This window comes from Amblyraja radiata, chromosome 30, assembly GCF_010909765.2.
Source record: "Amblyraja radiata isolate CabotCenter1 chromosome 30, sAmbRad1.1.pri, whole genome shotgun sequence".
NCBI classification, from domain to species: Eukaryota; Metazoa; Chordata; class Chondrichthyes; order Rajiformes; family Rajidae; genus Amblyraja; species Amblyraja radiata.
The window spans coordinates 10,916,954-10,944,082 of NC_045985.1; the positions used below are offsets into that span (position 1 = coordinate 10,916,954).

Genomic DNA, 27,129 nt, shown 5'->3' on the forward strand with positions numbered 1-27,129 from the left:
AGCGAAGGAAATAGGCAACGTTTCGGGCTGAAACCCTTCTTCAGACACAACAGCCATTCAAAGACTCTGGATTAGTTTCTTTAGTTTAGTTTATTGTCACGTGTACCTAGGTACAGTAAAAAGCTGCAGTTGCATGCGTGCAGGTACAGCAGGCAGTGAAGAAAGCTAATGGAATGTTGGCCCTCATAACAAGAGGATTTCAGTATAGGAGTAAAGAGGTTCTACTGCAGTTGTATAGGGCTCAGGTGAGACCACATCTGGAGTATTGTGTACGGTTTTGGTCTCCTAATTTGAGGAAGCACATCCTTGTGATTGAGGCAGTGCAGCGTAGGTTCACGAGATTGATCCCTGGGATGGCGGGACTGTCATATGAGGAAAGATTGAAAAGACTAGGCTTGTATTCACTGTAGTTTAGAAGGATGAGGGGGCATCTTATAGAAACATATAAAAAAGGACTGGCCAAGCTAGATGCAGGAAAAATGTTCCCAATGTTGGGCGAGTCCAGAACCAGTGGGCACAGTCTTAGAATAAAGGGGAGGTCATTTAAGACTGAGGTGAGAAAAAACGTTTTCACCCAGAGAGTTGTGAATTTATGGAATTCCCTGCCACAGAGGGCAGTGGAGGCCAAATCACTGGATGGGTTTAAGAGAGAGTTAGATAGAGCTCTAGGAGCTAGTGGCGTCAAGGAATATGAGGAGAAGGCAGGCACGGGTTATTGATAGGGGATGATCAGCCATGATCACAATGAATGGCGGTGCTGGCTCGAAGTTTCTATATTTGCTATCCAGTCAGCGGAAAGACAACACATGATTACATCCGTGCTGTCCACAGTGTAAAGGTGCATGATAAAGGGACTAACGTTTCGTGCATGATAAATTCAAGTAAAGTCCTTGACAATTAAAAAGAGTCCGAGGGTCTCTAATGAGGTAGATAGTTGCGCGGAGCCACTCTTTAGTTGGTGATAGGATGGTTCAGTTGCCTGATAACAGCCGGGAAGAAACTGTCCCTGAATCTGGAGGTGTGCGTGTACCTCTTGCAGGATGGGAGAGGGGAGAAGAGGGAGTGGCCAGGGTGCGACTCTGCTGGCCTTGCTGAGCTTTTAACGATTAAGGGATTGTATCCATCTTCATATCCCATTTAACTGCCTGTTATTTTGGATTCATCGCGCTTGGATTTTCCTGAGGTTTGAGTCTCATCACAGGGGGAGTGGGTTTGTTAAACCCAAGGGCCCACTGTTACCTAAACAGCTTCAAAATAAATGGGGGCGGGGAAACGGGAGCGGGGTACTGATTTAGGATGGTTCCTCTAGTGCCGCTATCTGGGCGGAGCTGAGAAACAAGAAAGAGATGAAGGTAGACAAAAATGCTGAAGAAACTCAGCGAGTGAGGCGGCATCTGTGGAGCGAAGGAATAGGTAACGTTTTGGGTCGAGACCCTTCTTCAGACTGATGTGGGGGCGGGAAGAAGAAAGGAAGAGGCGGAGACAGTGGGCTGTGGGAAAGCTGGGAAGGGGTGGGGAAGGAGGGAGAAAGCAAGGACTACCTGAAATTGGAGAAGTCAATGTTCATACCGCCGGGGTGTAAACTACCCAAGGGAAATATGAGGTGCTGCTCTTCCAATTTGCGGTGTGACTCACTCTGGCCATGGAGGAGGCCCAGGACAGAAAGGTCGGATTCGGAATGAGAGGGGGAGTTGAAGTGCTGGGCCACCGGGAGGCCCAGTACTTCAACTCCCCCTCCCATTCCGAATCCGACCTTTCTGTCCTGGGTCTCCTCCCGAAACGACACCGATTCCTTCGCTCCATAGATGCAGCCTCACCCACTGAGTTACTCCAGCATTTTTGTCTACCTTCGATTTTTCCAGCATCTGCAGTTCCTTCTTAAACAAGAAAGGGATGATCACCTTGTTGGGGGTGTACTGTAGACCCCCGACTAGTCATATTGAATGGCGATGCTGGCTAGAAGGGCCGAACGGCCTACTTTCTACGTACCTATGTTTTTAGGTTTCTATGCTTCCCACTCAAAATGTAGCAAATCTTTGTGTGAATGAGGCGGGTCTTGGAGCTGTTCACGTCAATCATGATTGGGGCATACAGGCGAGGAAGTGGGACACTCAAGGATTGGCCAATCTATATCTGAATTCTTGTCTGCCAACCACCCCCGGAGGTTTGAAGGGCGGTTTTGCAACCGAGCCAAGGACATTATTTGGCCGCGACGCTGCTTTGAAGGACGGCATCAGTTGATGGGACCTTCCAATGATGCATTCTGCACTAGTGCAACCCATCTGCTTCCCGTTGCCCAGTGATAGAAAGAAGGCACTTCGCAAACTGAACACCCGACGAAACACTGAGCCCGAGGTCTTCACATTCGACCCGATCCCATCGCCCACGTATGGACGCAAGTACAAGAGGCGCTCATTGAAAATCCTTTACCCGATATACCAGGTATGTTAATATCCTCGCTGTCTTCTTCAGCACCAGGCGCCGAGGCTGGGACAAAATCCCAGTTTAAATTCTCAAGAAAAGGTCTATTCCCTCCACAGATGCTGCCTGGCCTGCTGAGTTGCACCAGTACTTTCTGGTTTGGCTATATTTAACTCCAGGGGGTTTGTATTGCATTCATTCGAAGTACCCGACTCAAAGCGTCACCTATCCATGTTCTCCAGGGACCCGCTCAGTTGTTCCAGCGCTTTGTGTTTTGCCAAATTTAATTCCAGTTTGTAGTGAATTAATTCTCGGTCAAGTGTGCCGGGGAATTTTGTTTACACGCCGCGGTTTGTGGGGGGGAAGCTGGAGAATGTGGTTGAGGGGGAAAGTTAGATCAACCATGATTTGAATGGCAGTATCGACTGTCTGGGCCGAATGGCCTAATTCTGATCCTGTGATTATGAACTTATCCCCTATCAATGTTCTCCAGAGATACTGCCTGACTTGCTGAATTACTCCAGCATTTCGTGTTTTTTTTTGTGAACCAGCATCTGCAGTTCTGCCCCACCCCACGCCCCACCCCTCCTCAATCCTACCCCCAACTCCCCAACAATATAGATGCTTCTGCAGTTCTATAGGGCTCCGGTAAGTAATTTTATATGTTTCTATAAGATCCCCTCTCATCTTTTTAAATTCTAGTGAATAAGAAGATTTCAGTATAGGAGTAGAGAGGTTCTTCTGCAGTTTTATAGGGCTCTACTGAGATCACATCTGGAGTATTGTGTACTATTTTGGTCTCCTAATTTGAGGAAGGACATCCTTGTGATTGAGGCTGTGCAGCGTAGGTTCACGAGATTGATCCATGGGATGGCGGGACTGTCATATGAGGAAAGATTGAAAAGACTAGGCTTGTATTCACTGGAGTTTAGAAGGATGAGGGGACTCTTATAGAAACATATAACATTATAAAAGGACTGGTCAAGCTAGATGCAGGAAAAATGTTCCCAATGTTGGGCGAGTCCAGAACCAGGGGCCACACAGTCTTCGAATAAAGGGGAGGTCATTTAAGACTGAGGTGAGAAAAAACTTTTTCACCCAGAGAGTTGTGAATTTGTGGAATTCCCTGCCACAGAGGGCAGTGGAGGCCAAGTCACTGGATGGATTTAAGAGAGAGTTAGATAAGAGCTCTAGGGGCTAGTGGAGTCAAGGGATATGGGGAGAAGGCAGGCACGGGTTATTGATAGGGGACGATCAGCCATGATCACAATGAATGGCGGTGCTGGCTTGAAGGGCCGAATGGCCTCCTCCTGCACCTGTTTTCTATGTTTCTATGTGCCTATGACAATAATAAACTAGACAGAACCAATATAGATTGATGTAGCTGGTAGACTAGTTGAGTGTATTGTCACGTGTACCGAGGTACAGTGAAAAGCTTTTTGCTGCGTGCTATCCAGTCAGCGGAAAGACAATACATGTTTACAATCGAACCATTTACAGTTTACAGATACATGATAAGTGGATTACGTTTAGTGCAAGGTAAAGCCAGCAAAGTCCGATCAAGGATAGTCCAAGGGTCACCAACGAGGTAGATAGTAGTTCAGCACTGCTCTCTGGTTGTGGTAGGATGATTCACTTGCCTGATGACAGCTGGGAAGAAACTGTCCCTGAATATGCAGATGTGCGTTTTCACACTTCTGTACCTTTTGCCTGGTGGGAGAGGGGAGAAGAGCTACTGGCCAGGGTGCGACTGGTCCTTGAATAAGCGAGCTGGCCTTGCCGAGGCAGCGTGAGGTTTAAACGTAGACAATGGAAGGGAGGTTGGTTTGCGTGATGGTCTGGGCTGCGTCCACAATTCGCTGCGATTTCTTGCGATCTTGGATGGAACTGTTTACAAACCAAGCTGTGATGCATCCCAATAAAATGCTTTCCATGGTGCACCTGTAGAACCATAGAAACATAGACAATAGGTGCAGGAGTAGAGGGAATTCGGCTCGACGAGCCTGCACCGCCATTCAATATGATCATGGCTGATCATCCAACTCAGTATCCCGTACCTGCCTTCTCTCCATACCCCCTGATCCCCTTAGCCACAAGGGCCACATCTAACTCCCTCTTAAATATAGCCAATGAACTGGCCTCAACTACCTTCTGTACCAGAGAATTGCAGAGATTTACTACTGTGTGAAAAATATTTTTCTCATCTCAGTCCTAAACGATTTCCCCCTTATCCTTAAACTGTGACCCCTTGTTCTGGACTTCCCCAACATCGGGAACAATCTTCCTGCATCTAGCCTGTCCAACCCCTTAAGAATTTGTTCAAGAATGAACTGCAGATGCTGGAAAATCGAAGGTACACAAAAAAGCTGGAGAAACTAACCGGGTGCAGCAGCATCTATGGAGCGAAGGAAATAGGCAACATTTCGGGCCGAAACACTTCAAGAATTTTGTAAGTTTCTATAAGATCCCCCCTCAATCTTCTAAATGCTAGCGAGTGAGACTATTCCCTAGATCCTTTCATTGACTCTCTCCCTATTTGGATCCACAGCCCCGGAAGACCATCCCAGCTGAGAAGGATGTGGTGAAGAGGCTTCTGCTGTTTCTCCTCTCCATTGTTGCTCTGCAGGTCTACCTCACGCCAGTGGCCCACCTGGATGAGCGATTGCCGGTCCCTGAGAGACAGGAGTTGGGACTGAAGTGCGAGAGCTTCCTCCACCCTTGGCCACTCTGGATGGGCTATTCCACCACCAGCGCTTTGTGTAGCTCACCGCAACAAGTCCAGGTGAATATTACCTGCCCGACCGTCCACACTTCCCACATTGGTACCTGAAGGCCCAGTCCTGCAAGTGATCAACAGCAGGAAGAGTTGACTGTCATCTTCAGAACCTACTGCCCTCCTCCCATCACAAACCAATCTTCACAGAGGGAACGTCTCATGGAACTGACGGAATGGCTTTTTTGGTTTTGTTTCATTAATTGTCACGTGTACCGAGGTGCCGGGAAAAACTATTATGTTGCGTGCTATCCAGTCGGCGGAAAGACAAATCGAGCCGTTTACAGATACATGATAAGGGAATCGTGTTTAGTGCAAAGTAAAGCCAGCAAAGTCCGATCGAGGAGAGTCCAAGGGTCACCAATGAGGTAGATAGTAGTTCAGGACGGCACCACATCCTGGTTGTGGTAGGATGATTCAGTTGCCTGATAACAGCTGGGAAGAAACTGTCCCTGAATCTGGAGGTGTGCGTTTTCACACCTAGATAATTTGCCTGATGGGAGAGGGGAAAAGAGGGAGTGACCAGGGTGCGACACGTCCTTGATTATACTGCTGGCCTTGCCGAGGCACCGTGAGACTTTTGATAATTAAAGGGCTAGTCCCACTTGGGCGTCATTTGCGCGTCATTTACGCGACATCATTTATGCATCAGGACGCCCGACACGCCCAAAGCGCATGGTGAGACATGGTGGCGTAGGCAGTGGCGTGTGGTAGCGCGCGGCGCACCGGGATTTTGGGATTCTCAACATCCTCGCACGCCACCTGCGTGATGCAGAAATGATGCCCAGGTGGGACAGGCCCTTAAGGGGTTAGATCCAGCTTCATATCCCAAATAACTGCCTGTTACTTTGGATTTATCGCACTTGGATTTTCCTGAGGTGTGTGTCACATCATAGGGGGAGTGGGTTTGTTAAACCCAAAGGCACCACTGTTATCCAAACTGCTTTAAAATAAAAGCATTCAGCTGGACTTAAGAACAATGTTCGATGTTATTAAAAAAACTTCACACAATGAAGATATTTGAGTACATAAATCTGGAGAAACTCCGCGGGTCAGACAGCTTCTCTGGAGAAAAGGAATAGGTGACGTTTTGGGTCGAGACCCTTCTTCACACTGAGAGTCAGGGGAATAGAGGGAGTACAGAGAAGGTTCACCAGACTGATTCCTGGGATGGCAGGACTTTCATATGAAGAAAGACTGGATAGACTTGGCTTGTACATGCTAGAATTCAGAAGATTGAGGGGGGATCTTATAGAAACTTACAAAATTCTTAAGGGGTTGGACAGGCTAGATGCAGGAAGATTGTTCCCGATGTTGGGGAGGTCCAGAACTATGGGTCACAGTTTAAGGATAAGAGGGAAGTCTTTTAGGACCGAGATGAGAAGATCATTTTTTACATAGAGTGGTGAATCTGTGGAATTCTCTGCCACAGAAGGTAGTTGAGGCCAGATCATTGGCTATATTTAGGAGGGAGTTAGATATGGCCCTTGTGGCTAAAGGGATCAGGGGGTATGGAGAAAATGCAGGGATGGGATGCTGAGTTGGATGATCAGCCATGATCATATCGAATGGCAGTGCAGGCTCAAAGGGCCGAATGGCCTACTCATGCAACTATTTTCTATGTTTCTATGAAAGGGAAACGAGAGATATAGATGGTGATAGAGGGAGATATAAAACAAATGAATGAAAGATATGCAAAAAAATACCAATGATAAAGGGAAAAAGGCTAGATGGTGGAAATATGTTCCCGATGTTGGGGGAGTCCAGTGACAGGTGTCACAGTGTGAGACTAAGTGGCAGTCCATTTAGAACTGAGATGAGGAAAAACTTTTTCACCCAGAGAGTTGTGAATCTGTGGAATTCTCTGCCACAAAAGGCAGTGGAGGCCAATTCACTGCATATATATTCAAGAGAGAGTTAAATATAGCTCTTGCGGCTAGGAAAGAACTGCAGATGCTGGTTTAAATTGAAAGTAGACACAACATGCTGGAGTAACTCACTGGCACAGGCAGCATCTCTGGAGAGAAGGAATGCCTCTCCAGAGGTGCTGCCTATCCCGCTGAGCTCCTGCAGCATGTTGTGTCTACCTAGCTTTTCGGGCTAATGGAATCAAGGGGTATGGGAAGAAAGCAGGAACGGGGTACTGATTTTAGATGATCAGCCATGATCATATTGAATGGCGGTGCTGGCTCGAAGGGCAGAATCGCCTACTCCTGCATCTAATTTCTATGTTCTTGGTTCTTGGTTCTTGGTTTCTTGGTCCTCCAAAATATTCCAAATGGGATTTAAACTGGAGGTGGTGAAGGGAGGGCTTAAGCCAGAAAGGGTTATTGGGAAGAAATGTCCATGTTAGCTGCGGGCTGGATGCGAATGAGTTACAGACAATGAGACTCAACAAGACGGCTTTGAAGCTGGTAGAAGTACTTGTGTGGGGAAGGGACAGAGAGAGAGGATGCAGGGGTTACGGTGCTAGAGGAATCAATATTCATACCGCGGGGTTGTAAACTGGATTTTTTTACTGTAATTTAAAAATGAATGACATTTTACTGCCATCTAGTGTATTAATTTGACATTGTTGTAAGGGATTGATAATGAAAATTCCTGGTACTATATTTGAAATTTCATTATTGTGTAAAAAAAGTGTAGTCTATTTAATTAATTTTGGTGTAATGTAATTCACGTTTGTTGTGCCATGTCTGGCCCTGGATTTGTAATTTGTTTAATTTGGTTTAGAGATATAGCGCGGAAACAGGCCATTCGGCCCACTGAGCCCGTACCGACCAGCGTTCCCCGCACATCAACACTATCCTACACACACTATGGACAATTTACATTTATACCAAGCCAATTAACCCACAGAACTGTACGTCTCTGGAGTGTTGGAGGAAACCGAAGATGTCGGAGAAAACCCATGTAGGAATGCACAAACCTCGCACAGACAAGCACCCATAGTCAGGAATGAACCCGGGTCTCTGGCGCCGTAAGGCAGGTGATCTAACACCAGTTTAGTTAGATTAGTTTACTGTCAGTATATAGCCAGCAATGTTCGATCAAGGGTCATCAAAGAGGTAGATGGTAGTTCAGCACTGCTCTCTGGTTGTGGTAGGATGATTCAGTTGCCTGATAACAGCTGGGAAGAAACTGTCCCTGAATCTGGTGGTGTATGTCTTCACTCTTTTCGCACTACGTCACAATGCCACCCTAAAGATGCTTTATAAAGATGTTTTATTTTGGCTCCAGTAAAATTATTATTTTTATTTTATTTTATTTATTTTTTAGAAGTAAAGTACATTACATGCCAAGCCAAATATAACTTATTACATTTCTTGTACCACTTCATTTTTTAAGCTTTCAAAAGAGAAAAAAGTAAAGAAAGTGAGAAAGTCGTGATTGTGTGAAAATGTGATCAAGAAAAAAGACCCATTACGCGAAGAGTTAGAGAAAAAAGTTAAAAAATAGGCCGTAGAAAAGAAAAAAGAGAAAATGAAACAAAAGCTCTATTCTATTAAGAAGACAGGGCAGAAAGGGATATCAGTATCAGTATATCTTTATTGTCATTTTCCTGAGTACTCACATACCCAGAGGAAACAAAAAAACGTTGCTCAACCAGTGTCCATTCAGTGTGCAGTACAAATAACAACAAATAACTAGAAATAAAAAACAAATATCATGAACAAATTAAATTAAACACTCTACTCTCTACTAAACATCAACAGGCGTTCCGATCGACAGCTGCTGCAGTGTGTCCAGGTTGATGGTTGGTGCGCGATACTTTGGCAGGGGGCTAAGTCCGTTTATCAGTCTTATAGCCTGCGGGAAGAAGCTGAGGAGCATCCTGCTGGTTTTGCAGCTAATGCTCCTGTACCTCTTCCCAGATGGCAGGATGGAGAATATGTGATGCGATGGGTGGTTGGGGTCTTTGATGATGGAGATGGCTCTGTTGATACATCTCTTCCTGTATATGTCCTGCAAGAAAGGGAGTGGAGCACCAATAATCCTGCTGGCGGTCTTCACAATCCTGTCAAGTTGGTGCCGTTCGTACGCCTTGCAGCTCCCGAACCAGGAAGTGATGCCGTTGGTTAATGTGCTCTCGATTGTCCCCCTATAAAAAGTTCGTAGGTGTGTAGTGGGGAGACCTGCTTTACGTAGTCTTCGGAGAGGGTGTAGTCGCTGCTGGGCTCTCTTGACCAGTGCTGTGGTGTTGGTTGTGGACATCAGGTCATCTGACAGGTGGAGTCCTAGGAACTTCACGCTGCTGACCCTTTCCACATCAGCTCCATCGATGTGCAGAGGTGTATGGTGTTGTTTTCCCGCCCTCCTGAAGTCAACCACCATCTCCTTAGTTTTTCCCACGTTGAGAATGAGGTTGTGGGATTTGCACCATCCTGTGAGCAGCTCCACCTCCATCCTGTACGCCGACTCATCATTGTCACTGATAAGACCCACCACTGTTGTGTCATCAGCGAACTTGTTGATGAAGTTGTTATTGAGTCTAGCAGTACAGTCGTGTGTAAGCAGACTAAACAGCAGGGGGCTTAGGACACAGCCTTGGGGCGAGCCAGTGCTCACGGCTATGGTTTTTGATGTCCTACTGCCCACCCTGACTGTCTGCTGCCGTTGTGATAGAAAGTTCAGGACCCAGTTACATATGCCAGCATCAACCCCCAATAGCTCCAACTTCTCCACCAGCTGCTGCGGAATGATTGTGTTAAACGCAGAGCTGTAAGTTTCTTACGCAGAAAGGGATATACCAACTTCGTATGTTTCATCCCCCCTTACCAGAGCCTGAAACCATTTCTTTTCAGAGTACTGTTGCACCTTATACTTGTAGTAAGTCGTTAAATGCAGACCACGTCATTTGGAAGTGGTCTGATTTGCCTGCAAGAAGGAATCTCAAATCTTCCAGGTGTAATGTTTCGAACATATTTGAAATCCACATATTTATTGTTGGTATAGGGGCGTTTTGCCAGAATTTAAGTATAAGTCTTTTTCCCGTTATTAACCCTTAATTAAATAGATTCTTTTGAAACACAGTTAGTTCAGGGCTGCCCTCCATTGTTCCAAAAATAATCAATTCTGCTTTTGGTATCAATTTTATTTTAAATAATTTTGTGAAGTTTTCAAAAATTTCAGACCAACATTTTTGAATTTTTACACAAAAAACAAATGAGTGCGTACAGTTTTGGTCTCCTAATCTGAGGAAAGACATTCTTGCCATAGACGGAGTACAGAGAAGGTTCACCAGACTGATTCCTGGGATGGCAGGACTTTCATATGAAGAAAGACAGGATAGACTCGGCTTGTACACGCTAGAATTTAGAAGATTGAGGGGGATCTTATAGAAACTTACAAAATTCTTAAGGGGTTGGACAGGCTAGATGCAGGAAGATTATTCCCGATGTTGGGGAAGTCCAGAACTAGGGGTCACAGTTTAAGGATAAGAGGGAAGTCTTTTAGGACCGAGATGAGAAAATCATTTTTTACACAGAGAGTGGTGAATCTGTGGATTTCTCTGCCACAGAAGATAGTTGAGGCCAGTTCATTGGTTATATTTAAGAGGGAGTTAGATGTGGCCCTTGTGGCTAAAGGGATCAGGGGGTAAGGAGAGAAGGCAGGGATGGGATACTGAGTTGGATGAACAGCCATGATCATATTGAATGGCGGTGCAGGCTCGAAGGCCGAATGGCCTACTCCTGCACCTATTTTCTATGTTTTTCTATGTTTTCTATAGTAACTCCAGCAAATTATGAGGTGAAATGATTCTCAGAATAGTTTGCATGATACGGTGTTGTGCAATGTGTTGGAGAATTGAGTAACGGACGAGGTGACGCCAGGTGGCAGCCTGTTTGAACTTCCTCATTCGGGAGGAAGTGGATGTACTTGTGGATACAAAGTGTTGGAGTAACTCAACGCTTTGGGTGTCATTCTTGGGGGAAACCAGCTGAGTTACTCACATTGCACTTTGCGAAATTGCTCGCAATTTGTTTAATTTGACGACACAGAGTGGAAACGAGCCCCTCGGTCCACCAAGTCTACGCCGACCAACAATCTCAGCACACTAACACCATCCTACACGCACTTCGCGTAACTCAATTTAATCTCCCTCATATAATACTAAATAATATTAAAAGACATAAATAATATTAAAAGACATAAATAATCTGCCGGAAATGGCAGGGGACTGGGGGTCAAATGAGATGGAGGAACTGAGTGAAATCCAGGTTAGCCGGGAAGTGGTGTTAGGTAAATTGAATGGATTAAAGGCCGATAAATCCCCAGGGCCAGGTAGGCTGCATCCCAGAGTACTTAAGGAAGTAGCCCCCAGAAATAGTAGATGCATTAGTGATAATATTTCAAAACTCTTTAGATTCTGGAGTAGTTCCTGAGGATTGGAGGGTAGCTAATGTAACCACATTTTTTAAAAAGGGAGGGAGAGAGAAAACGGGGAATTACAGACCAGTTAGTCTAATGTCGGTAGTGGGGAAACTGCTAGAATCAGTTATTAAAGGTGAGATAGCAGCACATTTGGAAAGTGGTGAAATCATTGGACAAAGTCAGCATGGATTTGTGAAAGGTAAATTATGTCTGACGAATCTTATAGAATTTTTCGAGGATGTAACTGGTAGAGTGGATAAGGGAGAACCAGTGGATGTGTTATATCTGGACTTTCAGAAGGCTTTTGACAAGGTCCCACATAAGAGATTAGTATACAAACTTAAAGCACGCGGTATTGGGGGTTCAGTATTGATGTGGATAGAGAACTGGCTGGCAGACAGGAAGCAAAGAGTAGGAGTAAACGGGTCCTTTTCACAATGGCAGGCAGTGACTAGTGGGGTACCGCAAGGCTCAGTTCTGGGACCCCAGCTATTTACGATATATATTAATGATTTGGACGAGGGAATTGAATGCAACATCTCCAAATTTGCAGATGACATAAAGCTGGGGGACAGTGTTAGCTGTGTGGAGGATGCTAGGAGGCTGCAAGGTGACTTGGTTAGGCTGGGTGAGTGGGCAAATGCATGGCAGATGCAGTATAATGTGGATAAATGTGAGGTTATCCACTTTGGTGGCAAAAACAGGAAAGTAGACTATTATCTGAATGGTGGCCGATTAGGAAAGGGGGAGATGCAACAAGACCTGGGTGTCATGGTACACCAGTCATTAAAAGTAGGCATGCAGGTGCAGCAGGCAGTGAAGAAGGCGAATGGTATGTTAGCATTCATTGCAAAAGGATTTGAGTATAGGAGCAGGGAGGTTCTACTGCAGTTGTACAGGGTCTTGGTGAGACCACATCTGGAGTATTGCGTACAGTTTTGGTCTCCCAATCTGAGGAAGGACATTATTGCCATAGAGGGAGTACAAAGAAGGTTCACCAGACTGATTCCTGGGATGTCAGGACTTTCATATGAAGAAAGACTGGATAGACTCGGTTTGTACTCGCTAGAATTTGGAAGATTGAGGGGGGATCTTATAGAAACTTACAAAATTCTTAAGGGGTTGGACAGGCTAGATGCAGGAAGATTGTTCCCGATGTTGGGGAAGTCCAGAACAAGGGGTCACAGTTTAAGGATAAGGGGGGAAATCTTTTAGGACCGAGATGAGGAAAACATTTTTCACACAGAGAGTGGTGAATCTCTGAAATTCTCTGCCACAGAAAGTAGTTGAGGCCAGTTCATTGGCTATATTTAAGAGGGAGTTAGATGTGGCCCTTGTGGCTAAATGGATCAGGGGGTATGGAGAGAAGGCAGGGATGGGATACTGAGTTGGATGATCAGCCATGATCATATTGAATGGCGGTGCAGGCTCGAAGGGGCGAATGGCCTCTACTCCTGCACCTAATTTCTATGTTTCTATGTTTCATATACACCAATTTCTAAAACACCTCTATCCATCTACCCGCTATAAATATTATGTCGGATTTTATTTGTAAATACATTTTAATTTATATCTATATCAAAAGTAAGATCTTGACCACTTCCGATGTTATGCCGCCCTTCTATCTCCACCTATCCCCAAACACGCCTTTACGCCGCTGTTGAATTCCGCACCAACACCGCTTGTGTCGCGTTGTTACTCGGGGGGAGTTTAGGACCCGGGGGAGCCCGGAGCTCAGGACCCGCCGCCCACCCGCGGCTGCTGCTGAACCCGCGGGAAGGGAGATTGTTTCAAGCTTTATATTTTCACAAAAGTAATTTCTGTTCCGTTGCCGGACGCGGTTAACGCGTTAAAATGAACGGATAGACAGACAGACAGCTCTGATTTCAGTTGCAGTTTATTTCACTCTTCCCACATTTACATTTTTTTACACACCCGGAGCGGAACCGGAGCAGATTCTCAGCCACTGGTTTTCAACCCAAGTCCAGAAGAAAGGATAAAGTTTCTCCGTGAATTTATTCCCAGTGAAGCTGTGGAGATGGGACTTGGTGTCCGCGTCGTAAAATGAAACTGTCCCGGACTCGTAACTGAGATAAACTCCCACCCTCCCGGGGATGGGACGGGCGGGGAGAGGGGATGGAGGGGAGGTGAATGCAACAAACCCGTCATAACACCGCCTGATGCTCCAGACTCCAGTCTCCGGGGTCTGTGTGACCGGTCCCTTCCTCTCCACAGACTCTGCGGCGACTCCCAGACTCCAGTACTGATTCCCCGCCACCTCCACCTCCCAGTAATGTCTCCCCGATGTGAATCCCTCCGATCCCAGCACACACGTACTGCCTGTAAACCTCTTCCCGGTGTCAGGGAGACTCCTCCGGGTCCCGGTCCATCTCACCCTCTTCCGATCCTCAGACACCTCGAGCCCCGGATACGCTGTTTCCACATCCAGGGTGACGGAGACTGGGGGGAGAAGCAGAGAATCAGAGAGTCCCCGGGGGTCGGGGGGAGACTCGGGCACAGGCGGGCGGACAACTGGAACCTTGCCCGGGGTTTCACCCCAACCACATCCGGTGGACAACAGACATCTTTACCAGAGTTTTTATCCAGTGATGGAGAGGTGGAATTTCGTGAGGTGGGGGAGGGTGGACAGGGAGGACGAGTGCGCAGAGTGAGGAGGATTGCGAGATTGCAGTGGGGATGGAGAAATGAAGCGGGCTATTCATATATGGAGGCAGATCGGAGCAAGAGGATATTGAGGTGAGTGGAAATTTGAGGTTGTTAAAGAGGAGGTAGAGGTGTGGGGTGGAGTCGCCATGATCATAGTGAATGGGAGGGGGAGACATGAGGGGCCAGAGGACCTGCCTCTGTTTCTTTGAGTGGAGGGTGAGATAGAGGGAGGGGTGGCTTGGACCATGGAAGGAAGCAGAGGTTGAATGATCGGGTGTTGGACAGAATGGGTGGAGACTTGTGGTTGAAGGGTCGCTGAAAGAGAGGGGATTCACGGGTGGACTTGATGGGTGTGTACAACCAAGAACACACTGATCTCATTGTGAACCAATATATGAACTTCACTGAGGGACTTGACAATGTTCCGCATGTAAGGCTGGTCCAGAAAGTGAAGGCAGGTGGGAACGAAGGTGAGCTTGAAAGATTGAACCAACATTGGCTTGGTGGTTGGAGGTAGAAGGAGCACTTTTCTGCTTGGAGGTCTGTGACTGGTGGAGTGCAGCAGATATCGGTGCTGCAACCTTTGCTGTTTATCTTCTATTTTCATGGTTTCGATGTGAATGTCGGAGTTATATCTGGTAAGTCTGTGGAGGACGTGACACTTGTGGATAGTGAGGGAGGTTGTTAAAGTCTGCAGCAGGGTGTCGGGTAGATTATCAAAAACATTATTCTCATTCAGGGATATCAAATCTAGAGAGGGCAGTTTTATGGTGAGGGGAAGGAGTTTTAAAGTGGATCTGAGTGGTGAGTTTTCTTCACACTGAGAGTATTTGTTAGCTGTAACATGCCACAGAGGGGGTGGTGGAATCAGATGTAATCACTACAGTTAAGAGGTACTTAAATAAGTGACGTGTCGAATATAACCAATGTAACGCGGGCAAACAGATTAGTGTAGCTGGGATATATGTGGACATGGATGTGATGGCCCGAAGGGCCTGACTCTGTAATGTACAACCATGGCTCTCAGCTCCAAGAGCACTGAATGACTGAGTCCCCACAGCCACCTGTGCAGGGAATTCCAAAGGTTCCCCAGTCTCTGCGTGCAGTAATGTCTCCTTATCTCTGTCCTACATGGTGCAGCCCACATTCTGAGAGGGTGCCCGTTCTCCAGACCCCTCAGACAGGGGAAAAACATCCTCCCTGCATCCAGCCCACTGAGCCCTGTAAGAACTTTGTGTTTCACTGAGATCTCCTCCAATACACCCGAATTCTCGAGTACACAGGCCTAGTCTACTCAATCTCACCCCGCACAGCAAACTCATTGTCCCAGGAACAAGTATTGTTAATCTTTGCTGCATTTCCTCTGTGTCAAGTCTGTCAATTTATCGGTACACAGGAGCATAGGAACACAAGAAAACAGGAGCAGGATTAGGATCCGCTCCTCAGGCTTGCCCCTCCATTCAATGTAATCATGGCTGATCTAAGCTGGCACCAATTCCTCTTCTGTGTGAGTTCCCCATAATCTTAAATATTCGATCAACCAAATATTTATTTGTAGCCCAGTTGCACATATCCAATAACTCAGCGTTTCACCACCACCTTGGACACAACATTCCAGATATTCACTGCCCTCTGAGAGATGCAACTTCCACACACCGCATGAGAGGCCGCTCTGGAAGGTTGGATCTCATGGAATCCGGGGTGAACTAGCCGATGGAATACAACATTTACCTGAAGGTCGCAGACAGAGGATGTTGGTAGAGGGTTGTTTTTCAGACTGGAGACAGAGTCCACTGTTGTTCCTTATTTATATACACAATTGGGTGTGTATGTAGGTTGCACAGTTAGTCAGTTTGCAGATGGAACTAAAATTGGTGACATTGTGGAGAGTGAAGAAGGTTATCTGAGAGTAAATGGGATCCCTGTGAACTGGGCCAATGGGCTCAGGAACGGCAGGTGGGATTTATTCATGTGAAGGTGAGGTGGTGCACTTTGCTGAGACAAACCAGGGCAGGACATACACAGTAAACGGGGAACTTTATAGAACTGAGAGATCTTGGGTTGCAGGTACACAGTGCCATGGAAGATGCAACAGTGACAGGCAGGGTGGTGAAGAATGTGTTTGTCACTCATGCTTTCATAGGTCAGGATATTAAATACAGCGTTTGACACAATAGGGTTGTTAGTAAATTAGAGAGGGTGCAAAAGGATTTATGATAATTTCATCAGGTCTGAAGGACTGGGTTATAAGGAGACGTTGGACGGGCAGGGACATTTGTCTTTGGAGCCCATCCACATGTTTTTATGGTGCACAGATAGGGTGAATAGCCACAGTATTTCACCCAAAGCAGGAGTATGAACATCTGACTCTGTGATGCTTCCTAGCTGATGGGTTTAGTAGTATCTCCAATTTCCCTTCAGTCCACAATACTATTAATGTTTGCATCTAGGTATGGCTTAAAGATATCAGAAACAAGAATAATGGAAAAGGTACAAGCTTTACCTCGCTTGAAGTCATCAGATGTTTCTTTGAATGTCGTGTTGAACGAAACAGGGCAATGAAACTTTTCAATCGGCAAGGCTTCATCTACCACCGACAGTGGTTTGGCTTCATCACGAAAACTGGAAAAATTGAACAGCTGGTTATAAACTGAGCATTAGAAATGTTTTAAGGTTTTCCACAAAACACGTACAATGTTTCCATCAAGACAATGTCCTACCTTCGCTTGCGACCAGCTTCCTCCTGAAAGAAATAAAACACAAATCTCAATTGACTGAGATGAACCGTCCTCATCCCGACAGCGGGAATTTCACCAAATTTCTACAACCCTCTGATAATTCCCATTTCCCAACTCTTATCACCACTGTCATGCAGACAGAAAGCGGATATTGTCGCAGAGATGTAGAACGATGGGGGAAAGCACAAGGAACGCTCATGAGAATGACGTCTCCTAATCTGAGGAAAGACATTCTTGCCATAGAGGGAGTACAGAGAAGGTTCACCAGACTGATTCCTGGGATGGCAGGACTTTCATATGAAGAAAGACTGGATAGACTCGGCTTGTACATGCTAGAATTTAGAAGATTGATGGGGGATCTTATAGAAACTTACAAAATTCTTAAGGGGTTGGACAGGCTAGATGCAGTAAGATTATTCCCGATGTTGGGGAAGTCCAGAACAAGGGGTCACAGTTTAAGGATAAGGGGGAAGTCTTTTAGGACCAAGATGAGAAAATCATTTTTTACACATCTGTGGAATTCTCTGCCACAGAAGGTAGTTGAGGCCAGTTCATTGGCTATATTTAAGAGGGAGTTAGATGTGGCCCTTGTGGCTAAAGGGATCAGGGGGTATGGAGAGAACGCAGGGATGGGATACCGAGTTGGATGATCAGTTGGATGATCAGCCATGATATCGAATGCAGGCTCGAAGGGCCAAATGGCCTACTCCTGCACCTATTTTCTATGTTTCTATGTCATAATTGAGAGGATGGAACTTAATGAAAAGACTGGGCAGGTCATGGGATTTCATCTGGAGAAGTTTTCAGGAATGATGAGAGGGAATATAATATTATCGGTGGATTTAAATGTGTGGGGATGAAATAATATCTCAAATCGAAAGGGAGACCAATAATCAAAGTTGAAATGTAACGTGGTCTTCAATAAATACCTAAAGGAATGCAGTCATGAGAACATGGACCTCACTTGCATTGGAGGGACTGAAGCCAACAGCAGAGATAAATTTAAATGCAAGCGGTGATAATTGCTCGGTTCTAAGCTTCCCCCCAGTCTAGTTTCAGTAAAAACACTGAATCAAGCACTTGAATCAATTAATTGTATTCTACCAAAAGCACGTCACAGATCACAGACTGTACCTATCCCACCGTGGGTTCGATCCCTGCGTCTATCTGTTCAAGCCATCTAGACATCGCACAGACAGAGGCACTCCAGAAGGGTACCTGGTCCTGAGCGCTCTTCCAGAAGATGGGCCCTGAGCCTCGTGACCAGGGACTTTTATATGCCCCGCGAACTCGAGGGCCGAACCACATGGCGGTTGTCTCTTAATCACCCAATAGGGATGTTTCACGGCAGTCGGGTCACGACCCATGACCGTACTGTTGCTACGCTACTCCAACTGGAGTACACGCGATGAACTGCAGGTAGGCACTTACCATTGTTTCCAGCGTAGCGGGCCCGTTAAAACCCACTGAAATTGACAATTTTTGCCTGTAAATAATTATGGAAATGGGGATAAGCGTGAGGGACATTTAGCCTACTTCAGAATTCCAAAAGTGAGGAGAAATTACAGTAGATAAAAGCGAGAGCTGAAGGGACAACAACAGCCAGAGTGCTTGGCGAACATTGGCCGTTTGCTCACTGCATTTCATCAACTAAGGTGTTTTTTCTTGATTCCTTTGGCATCTAAAAAGTTTCAGAAGTGATACATCTGGCTGTAATTTTTTTCAATCGCCCATAGTTCCCGTGGGTTTTACATACAAAATGAAAACGCATCTGAAGAAAAATTTACAGCTAGATTTATCACTTCTGAGATTTTTTAGATACCAAAGGAATCAATAAAAAACACAATAATGCCTGACTTGATGAAATGCAGTGAGCAAACGCGATAATTCCCAACATTTTCAATTCCGATATCTGCACGGCCAATGTTTATCAAGCACTTTAGCTGCTGTAGTCCCTTCAGCTCTCGCTTCTCTATACCTTCATTTCGCTTCACGCTTGGAATTCTAAAGTTGGGTACGTGTCTCTCACACCTACCCCGACTCCCACAATTTTTTTCAGTGCAAAAATTCAGCATTTTGGCGGTTTTTAACAGGTAGGAAAGTACGCGTTTTTAGCATTAATAACATATACCGGAAGTGACGGATGTCCTCCAGTTGGATTTAGCAGCTCCGTGCGTCAAGCCCTCTGACCCAGTGACCTTTCGTGCAACAACCCTATTACAAATATCGATTAACCCCATACATAACAGGCATTTCCCTAACCCAATGATACAACAATTCAATACATTGTATTCACAACGGACTTCAAGATGAAGTCAACTTGGAAACATTTACCCTGATGAACAGAACTCTCAAACAGGGCTCAACACCCCATCCAATCAACACTTAGCAGAGTCAGACTCTGCAACATTATTTACAAGCTATTTACAAGGTATATGTCTGGTTTGCAGCCATCCAATCCATTCTATACATTTAGTACCAGATTGACAGGATTTGCAAGGCTTCCCATTCTTTGCTTGCAAATTGTAGCAAAGTTCCAGACTTCCTGGCATCTCTCGCAGCCTGTCCCAGAGAGCAATTCCAATTTGACCAAATCTCCCAGCAAACCCTGAAACCTAACCCCATTTTGAAGTCCTGGCTGGTCCAATTTAGCCAGGATTAACAGTGAGGTGAACACATTAGGGCTCATGGAATTTGGGGTAATGCTTCCGTGTGTGGAGAATAGATAGGAGGGATGATGAGTGGAGCAGAAAACTTGACTGGATAGGATGGGCCAAATGGCCTGTCTATGATGTAGAATGGGATGTCATTCTATGGTGAAACAGGGTGGACAAAACAAACAGAGCAAATTCACCCAAGGTGACCACCCACTGCTGATGGGAACCGGATATAGATGATCAATCTGATGTGTGCGCCACGTTCTAGATTTCAATGTTAATCCCCACAATGTGGTCATGGCTGATCTAGCCCAGGACTGAACTCCTCCTCTTTGACTCATTCCCGTCTATTACAATTCCCCAAATTTCTTTTAAATGTATCCTCCTCTGGTTTAAAAATATGTCTAACATGTAAAATCTCTCAGAGTCTCTTGGTTGGAGACTCCCAGATATTCACTGTCCTCTGGTCCTTGGGATCAGATATAGGATCACCTGTCATTGTTCTAAACTCCACATAATATAAACACCTCTCTACATTCCGGCCAGATAGTCCTGAGATCCCACAGATTCAGCGGGAGGCCAATTAGTTTCTGAACAACAACAGCTGGAACAGAGGGAACATTTACTCAGTTCTCAATTACTGGTAAATGCAGCATTTATTTCTGAAATGTCACCCACCATTTTGTGACTGTACACTTTCACTTCACCAAACTGTAGTGTAACCCCTCACCTTCAGAAACACCACACTGTTATTTTGATCCATCTGTTGCTGCAACTTTAAGAGTTCCTCCTGAATGGAATTTAAATTCTCTTGAATCTTTCCAAGATTTTTCTCCATTGTATTCAGAATCTTCTTCTCTTCCTCCCGGATATCTGCCAGTGTGCGCTGCTCTTTCTCAGTGAGAATCTGGTGCAGTTCAGCATACTGGGATGTGATCTTGGACTGAAGGTTGTGTGACTGTTCCTGTGAAATAAAAGGTGAAGATCAATATATAATGTCACTGATTGTGTTTCCTCACGACTTTAACGGTTACGTTTGGCCTGTGCATTTTTTATTTACTTTGGCAATTCAATAGTTTGTCTAAGGTAGACAAAAATGCTAGAGGTACTCAGCGGGTGAGGCAGCATCTATTGAGAGAAGTAATAGGCGACGTTTCGTGTCGAGACCCTTCTTCAGACTTCAGAAGCATTTAGACAGTTAGACCTATTATTACACGCATCACAGGGATCAAATCTACACAAGATCAGGAAATCGAAACTTAAAAGCCTCACCAGAACTCCAGAAATGTTCTGTTTCTGTTGTTGCTCCATTCGCTGGATCTCTGATTGCTTTTTTGTAAGAGACTGGATGGAAGATTTCGTCTGATCCTGGGATTGTGATTGAAAATCAGAGAATAAAAAGGTTAGATTATAAAGATGGAATTAAACAATGATGCGATCAAAATCGGTTTGCATGTACCTTGTAGGTTTCAACAGCTTCTTTAACAGGCATGAAGCGGTGATCTCTGTGTTCCCGCGCATCCCGACAAATCACACAGATCAGCTTCTTGTCAGTTTCACAAAACAGCTTCAGTTCTTCCTGATGTTCCTCGCACTGAAGTTTATTTTCCTTCTCCGTCCGATTCAGGCTCAGTGTTCGAGCTTTCTCAGACAGTCTCGCCAAGGCCCGACTAACCCTGAGGGTGCGGTCTGTAAACTGCTCTCTACATTCCGGGCAGGAGTTTTTCCCCTCCCTGTCCCAACTCTTTGTGATACAGGAGCGGCAGAAGTTGTGCCCACACTCCAGTGACACCGGATCGGTGAAGAAATCCAGGCAGATGGGACAAACTGCCTCCTCGGTTAAACTCTCGACCTGGTCTTTCGAAGCCATTTTAACATTTGATTTTAACCATCCACTTCCTGGTTTAAAACGCATTCCCATTCGCTGAAACTGCTGACACTGCGCACGCAGCCGTCTCGGGGAATGAATGTAATTCGGCTGCAAGTGTTCAGTGTGAAGATGCAGAAACATGGAACTGCAGATGCTGCTTCACAACAAAAAGGCACAAAGTGCTGGATTAACTCAGCGGGTCAAGTAGCACCTCTGGAGAACATGGACAGGCGATGTTTCGGAGGTACAGGTGATGTTTCGGGTCTGGGTCCTTCTTCAGACTGATTGTAGGGACGGTGGGTGGGAGATGGAAGAGCGATGGAAGGAAGGGGGCAGGACAAAGCCTGGCTGGTAATAGGTTGACACAGTTGAGGGGGAGAGGCGGGAGTTGCTCGGCAGACGGTTGGACAAAGTCCAGAGATGAAAGACCGAAAGTGTGTGACAAAATGATCGAGGACTTGCGAATTGTGTCCTGATCTTCAAACACTCTTCTCCTCAGACGGCCAAAGGTTGTGCAGGTGCACTGAAGGCGCTGGTGAATTTCACCATCAATGTCTGCCTTCCTCTGGGAAGAGGAGCGCCGGCCACAGGACCCGAGGGTCACCATCGTTACGACCATTTGAAAGGAAGGAGACAAATCCACCCGCGGAAACTGTGGAGGGTTCTTCTCCCGTTCTCGACCGCAGGGAGGGGTCAGTTACACATTAAACTGTCCTGAATATAGATGAAAGCGGAGAGTAGCGCTTGGGACAATATAAGGCAGGATAAAGAGCTGGGGAAACTGCAGAGTAGATTCACGAGGATGGTGCCAGGATTTGAGGGCCAGAGCGAAAGGGAGAGGTTGGGCAGGGAAGGATTTATTACATTAATCTATTGAACATTGGAAAATGATCACCAATGCGTCCACTATTTCTAGAGCCACCTCCCTGAGGACCCTGGGATACAGACCATCAAGCCCAGGGGATTTATCATCCTTCAATCCCATTACTATTTCTCGCCTAATGAAAATGTATTTCAGTTTCTCTACCCCCTTAGATCCTCTGTCCTCCAGTACATCTGGGAGATTGTGTCTTCCTTAGTGAAGACAGATCCGAAGTACCTATTCAACTCTTCTGCCATTTCTTTGTTGCCCATAATAATTTCACCCATGTCTGCCTTCAAGGGACCCACATTTGACATTGCTACTCTTTTTCCCTTAACATATCTAAAGACGCTTTTACTGTCCTTCTTTATATTCCGGGCCAGCTTCCCCTCGTACTTCATCTTTTCAGCCCGTATTGCCCGTTTTGTTTCCTACTGATGTCCTATGAAAGTTTCCCAATCCTCTGGCTTCCGGCTACTCTTTGCTGTGTTATACGTCTTTTCTTTTAGTTTTATTCTATCCCTAACTTCTCTTGTCAGCCACGGTTGCTTCCTACTCCCCTTAGATTCTTTCTTCCTTTTTGGAATGAAATGATCCTGCGTCTTCCGGATTATGCCCAGAAATTCCTGCCATTGCTGTTCGACCGTCATTCCTGCTAGGATCCCTTTCCAGTCTACCTTGGCCAGCTCCCCTCTCATGCCTTCATAGCCCCCTTCTTACACTTCCTCTCCTTCTTCTCTTTATTTTTATATTGTCCTTGACTTCCCTTGTCAGTCCATTGCTCCCCTTCGAATCTCTCTTCTCCTTTGGAACAGAGCTTTTAAGGCATATATTCGTGGACAAATTATTTCATACTCCGCGGGATTTAAAAAAACAACAAAAAATGAAATATGTACATTGGCTGATGAGATTAAAGAAATTGATTAAAAATATTCAATAGCTCCTAGTCTAGAGCTCTATAAGAATAGAGTTGAATTTCAACTGAGACATGAGTTGTTATTAGTATCACCGATTGAGAATCAGCTACTTAAAACCAAAAGTCAATTTTATATACATGGTGATAAATCTGGCAAATTTCTGGCCAATCAGTCGAAAGCTGTGTCAGCCAAACGTCAGATTATTAAAGTGAGTAAACGGGATGGTACATTGACTGTAGACCATGATGAAATTAATAAATCCTTTCAGGAATTTTATACCTCCCTATACCAATCAGAATTTCCTACTGATTCCAATATAATGCATGAGTTATTAAAGAAACTGAACTTGCCAAATTTACCACATAATGAGTCTCTGTTGTTAGATGAACCCATCACGGAGGAAGAATTACAGAAAGCAATCCTTTCATGAATTCTGGTAAAGCTCCCGGTCTGGATGGGTTTATAGTGGAATTTTTAAAGTATTTTTCGAGTTTACTGTCCCCCTGGTTATGCAAGGTTTTTAAAGAAGCCTTTTTAATGAATATATTACCACAATCCTTTTATGAAGCATCTATTGCTTTAATTCTTGAAAAAGATAAAGACCCTACTGAAGTGACATCATATAGACCTATATCACTGTTAAATGTAGATTCCAAAATTCTTTCAAAAAATATTAGCTATGCGATTGGAAAATACTTTACCACAAATTATTTACGAAGATCAGACAGGTTTTATTAAAAAATTGTTACTCATACTTTAATGTTAGGAGATTAATGAATATTGTATATACAGCATGAAATAAAACTCCAGACTGTGTCATTTCACTTGATGCTGAGAAGGCATTTGATAGATTATCATGGGAATACTTATTCAATACACTTGAAAAATTTAAGATTGGTCCAAAATGTATCTCTTGGATCAAGCTGATATATCATATACCTCAAGCTTCTGTACTTACCAGTAAACAGAAATCCCCTTTTTTCGGGCTCTTTCAAGGTAATAGACGGGCTGTCCTTTAGTGTTTGATATCACTTTGGAACCTTTGGCCACCGCTATTAGGTAATCCCCTAATATGTTTTGGTATTGTTGGTGAGAATAAGACACATAAGCTATCTCTCTATGCAGATGATCTGTTATTATTTATCTCTAACCCAGAAAAATCTATTCCTGCAATAGTAGCACTACTTAATCAATTTAGTAGTTTTTCTGGTTATAAACTAAATCTTAGTAAGAGTGAGCTTTTTCCATTAAACAATCAAATTTCGAATTATGGACAGTTTCCATTTAGATTGGCTACCGACTGTTCTACTTATTTAGGCATTAAGATTACCAAGAAACACAAGGATCTATTTAAAGCCAATTTTATTAATGGAAAGTAATTTTTGACACTATTTCTGTAGTTTTAGGTATTGATTTACAACCTCAATCTATTACTGCAATTTTTGGGCTACCAACGTTAGATTCTACTTATCTGTTCCATTCTGCCCAATTACCACATTAATTGCCAGATCTATTTTATTTAATGGGAAAGACTCTAATCCTCCTACCACGTTTCATTGGTACTCTGAAACGATATCATGTTTAAATTTAGAAAAAACATTAGGAGTGATATTGTTGAACCCTTGGTTAAATTTGATAGGACTTAGGGAAGCTTTATTCAACATTTTCACACAATATAAACTGTCCCCTCTCCAACCGTTATAATTCTTTTACCTTTATACGGTGGGACGGACTTGATGACAAACAGGGACTTAAATTGTTGAAATTCTTTGCAGCCCAGATTTTGTTTTGCATTTAGGGGGTTTTGTTTTCTTTTAAACTCTGAACTATATTTACATGGAGACCGGGAGGTCTATACCCAATGTGTATTTTGACACTGGACTCATACTTGGGTTATACCTGTTATTAATGTAATCCTGATCCCTATGTATCAATATCACTGTTGTGTTTATCATTATTGGGTTTTTTTGTGTTTTGTTTTTGTTTTTGAAAAAAATTAATAAAAAGATTTAAAAAGGAACATAGCCGTGCTGTCCTCCACTTCTGTAGGCTGCGTCCGGTCCACGTGCTCGGCCTCCTGGAGCAGCGCCTGGTCCAGCCGGGCCCCAGTCTGCTGCGGGGCCTCCAGCGGCCCAACCCCCCGTCAAGGCCTTTTAGCCCCTTCTGCAGCCGGTCTGCGCACCGGCCCTCCCTCCCCTCCAGGCGGGTTTCCAGTCAGCGGTACCCGGTACCTCTAGTCCAGAGGTCGGCAACCTTGTTCTGCATAGGGGCCAGGACGCATGTCTGTGAGCAGATGGCGGGCCACATGTAATCACGTGTACACATGGATCCTGCCCCGGATGGCAGGCATCAAATCACATGTACAAAGAAGGTAGACAAAAACGCTGGAGAAACTCAGCGGGTGAGGCAGCCTCATGCAATCCTTGCGTGTCTCATCCGCTGAGTTTCTCCAGCATTTTTGTCTGCCTTCGATTTTCCCAGCATCTGCAGTTCTTTCATAGAAATTAGGTGCAGGAGTAGGCCATTCGGCCCTTCGAGCCTGCACCGCCATTCAATATGATCATGGCTGATCATCCAACTCAGTATCCTATACCTGCCTTCTCTCTATGACAATAAACTCACTTGAACTTGAACTCCATACCTCCTGATCCCTTTAGCCACAAGGGCCACATCTCACTCCCTCTTAAATATAGCCATTGAAATGGCCTCAACTACCTTCTGTGGCAGCGAATTCCAGAGATTCACCACTCTCTGTGCGAAAAATGTTTTTCTCATCTCGGTCCTAAAAGACTTCCCTCTTATCCTTAAACTGTGACCCCTTGTTCTGGACTTCCCCAACATCGGGAATAATCTTCCTGCATCTAGCCTGTCCAACCTCTTAAGAATTTTGTACGTTTCTATAAGATCCCCCCTCAATCTTCTAAATTCTAGTTTGTACAAGCCTAGTCTATCCAGTCTTTCTTCATATGAAAGTCCTGCCATCCCAGGAATCAGTCTGGTGAACCTTCTCTGTACTCCCTCTATGGCAAGAATGTATTTTCTCAGATTAGGAGACCAAAACTGTTCTTAGCCGAATGGCGTACTCCTGCACCTATTTTTTAGGTTTCCTCCTCCCCTCCCCTGCATTGATTGCAGCTTCTGCCTCCCCTCCCACCGTCCAGTCTTGAGTTCCTCGTCTTTGGGATGCATGGGGAAACCCACGCGGTCGCAGGGAGAACGTGCGAACACCACCTGGACAGCACCCAAAGTCAGGATCAAAGCCGGGTCTCGGACACTGGGAGACAGCAGGTCTACTCTCTACACTGTGTGCTGCCCTAGAACCCTATTCCACAAGATGGTGCAGTGGAAGCTATATCCATCTCTCCCCCATCCTATTCTCCGACCAGCCTGACTGTCCCCCTGGTTATATTTTACTTTGTCCGCCTCATTGTCACCTTCACCTCAGCCAACAATGACCCATTCTACATTTTCCTTGAACTTTGTCCCCTTTGATCTTGCGTTTCACACGTTACCCTTCCATATCTCCGTGTCTCCCTCTCCCGACTCTCAGTTTGAAGAAGGGTCTCGACCCGAAACCTCACGCATTCCTTCTCTCCAGAGATGCTGCCTGTCGTGCTGAGTTACTCAAGCTTATTGTGTCCATCTTGGGGGAAACCTCCAGATGTGGCGCCACCCCTTCCTGTCCTCACCACAGATGCCGCCTGACCCACGAGGCCCTCCAGCACTTTGTCCCTTTATCCAGAACCCTCCCCCCACCCGCCTGCAGATCTACGCTAACACACAACACAAGATAAGACACAAAAAGGTGGGGTAACTCAGTGGGTCAGGCAGCATCTCTGAAGGAACAGA

At 45.2% G+C, this 27,129-nt stretch overlaps 2 protein-coding genes across 2 annotated transcripts; one reads left to right on the forward strand and one right to left on the reverse strand.

The window, feature by feature from the left end:
• The first annotated feature begins 2,220 nt into the window (after nucleotides 1-2,220).
• LOC116989958 (radiation-inducible immediate-early gene IEX-1-like) lies at nucleotides 2,221-5,251 on the forward strand. The gene is made up of 2 exons (XM_033047513.1): nucleotides 2,221-2,442; nucleotides 4,970-5,251. Exons 1-2 carry the CDS (start codon nucleotides 2,254-2,256, stop codon nucleotides 5,249-5,251), a joined length of 471 nt encoding a protein of 156 aa, XP_032903404.1. The 5' UTR covers nucleotides 2,221-2,253.
• Nucleotides 5,252-8,691: 3,440 nt separating this feature from the next.
• On the reverse strand, nucleotides 8,692-14,018 carry LOC116989959 (E3 ubiquitin-protein ligase TRIM39-like; the record flags this gene model as incomplete). Its single annotated transcript, XM_033047514.1, has 2 exons — nucleotides 8,692-8,696; nucleotides 13,517-14,018. Coding segments are annotated over 2 exons (507 nt in total), but the record flags the coding sequence as incomplete, so codon positions are not given.
• Nucleotides 14,019-27,129: the final 13,111 nt, after the last annotated feature.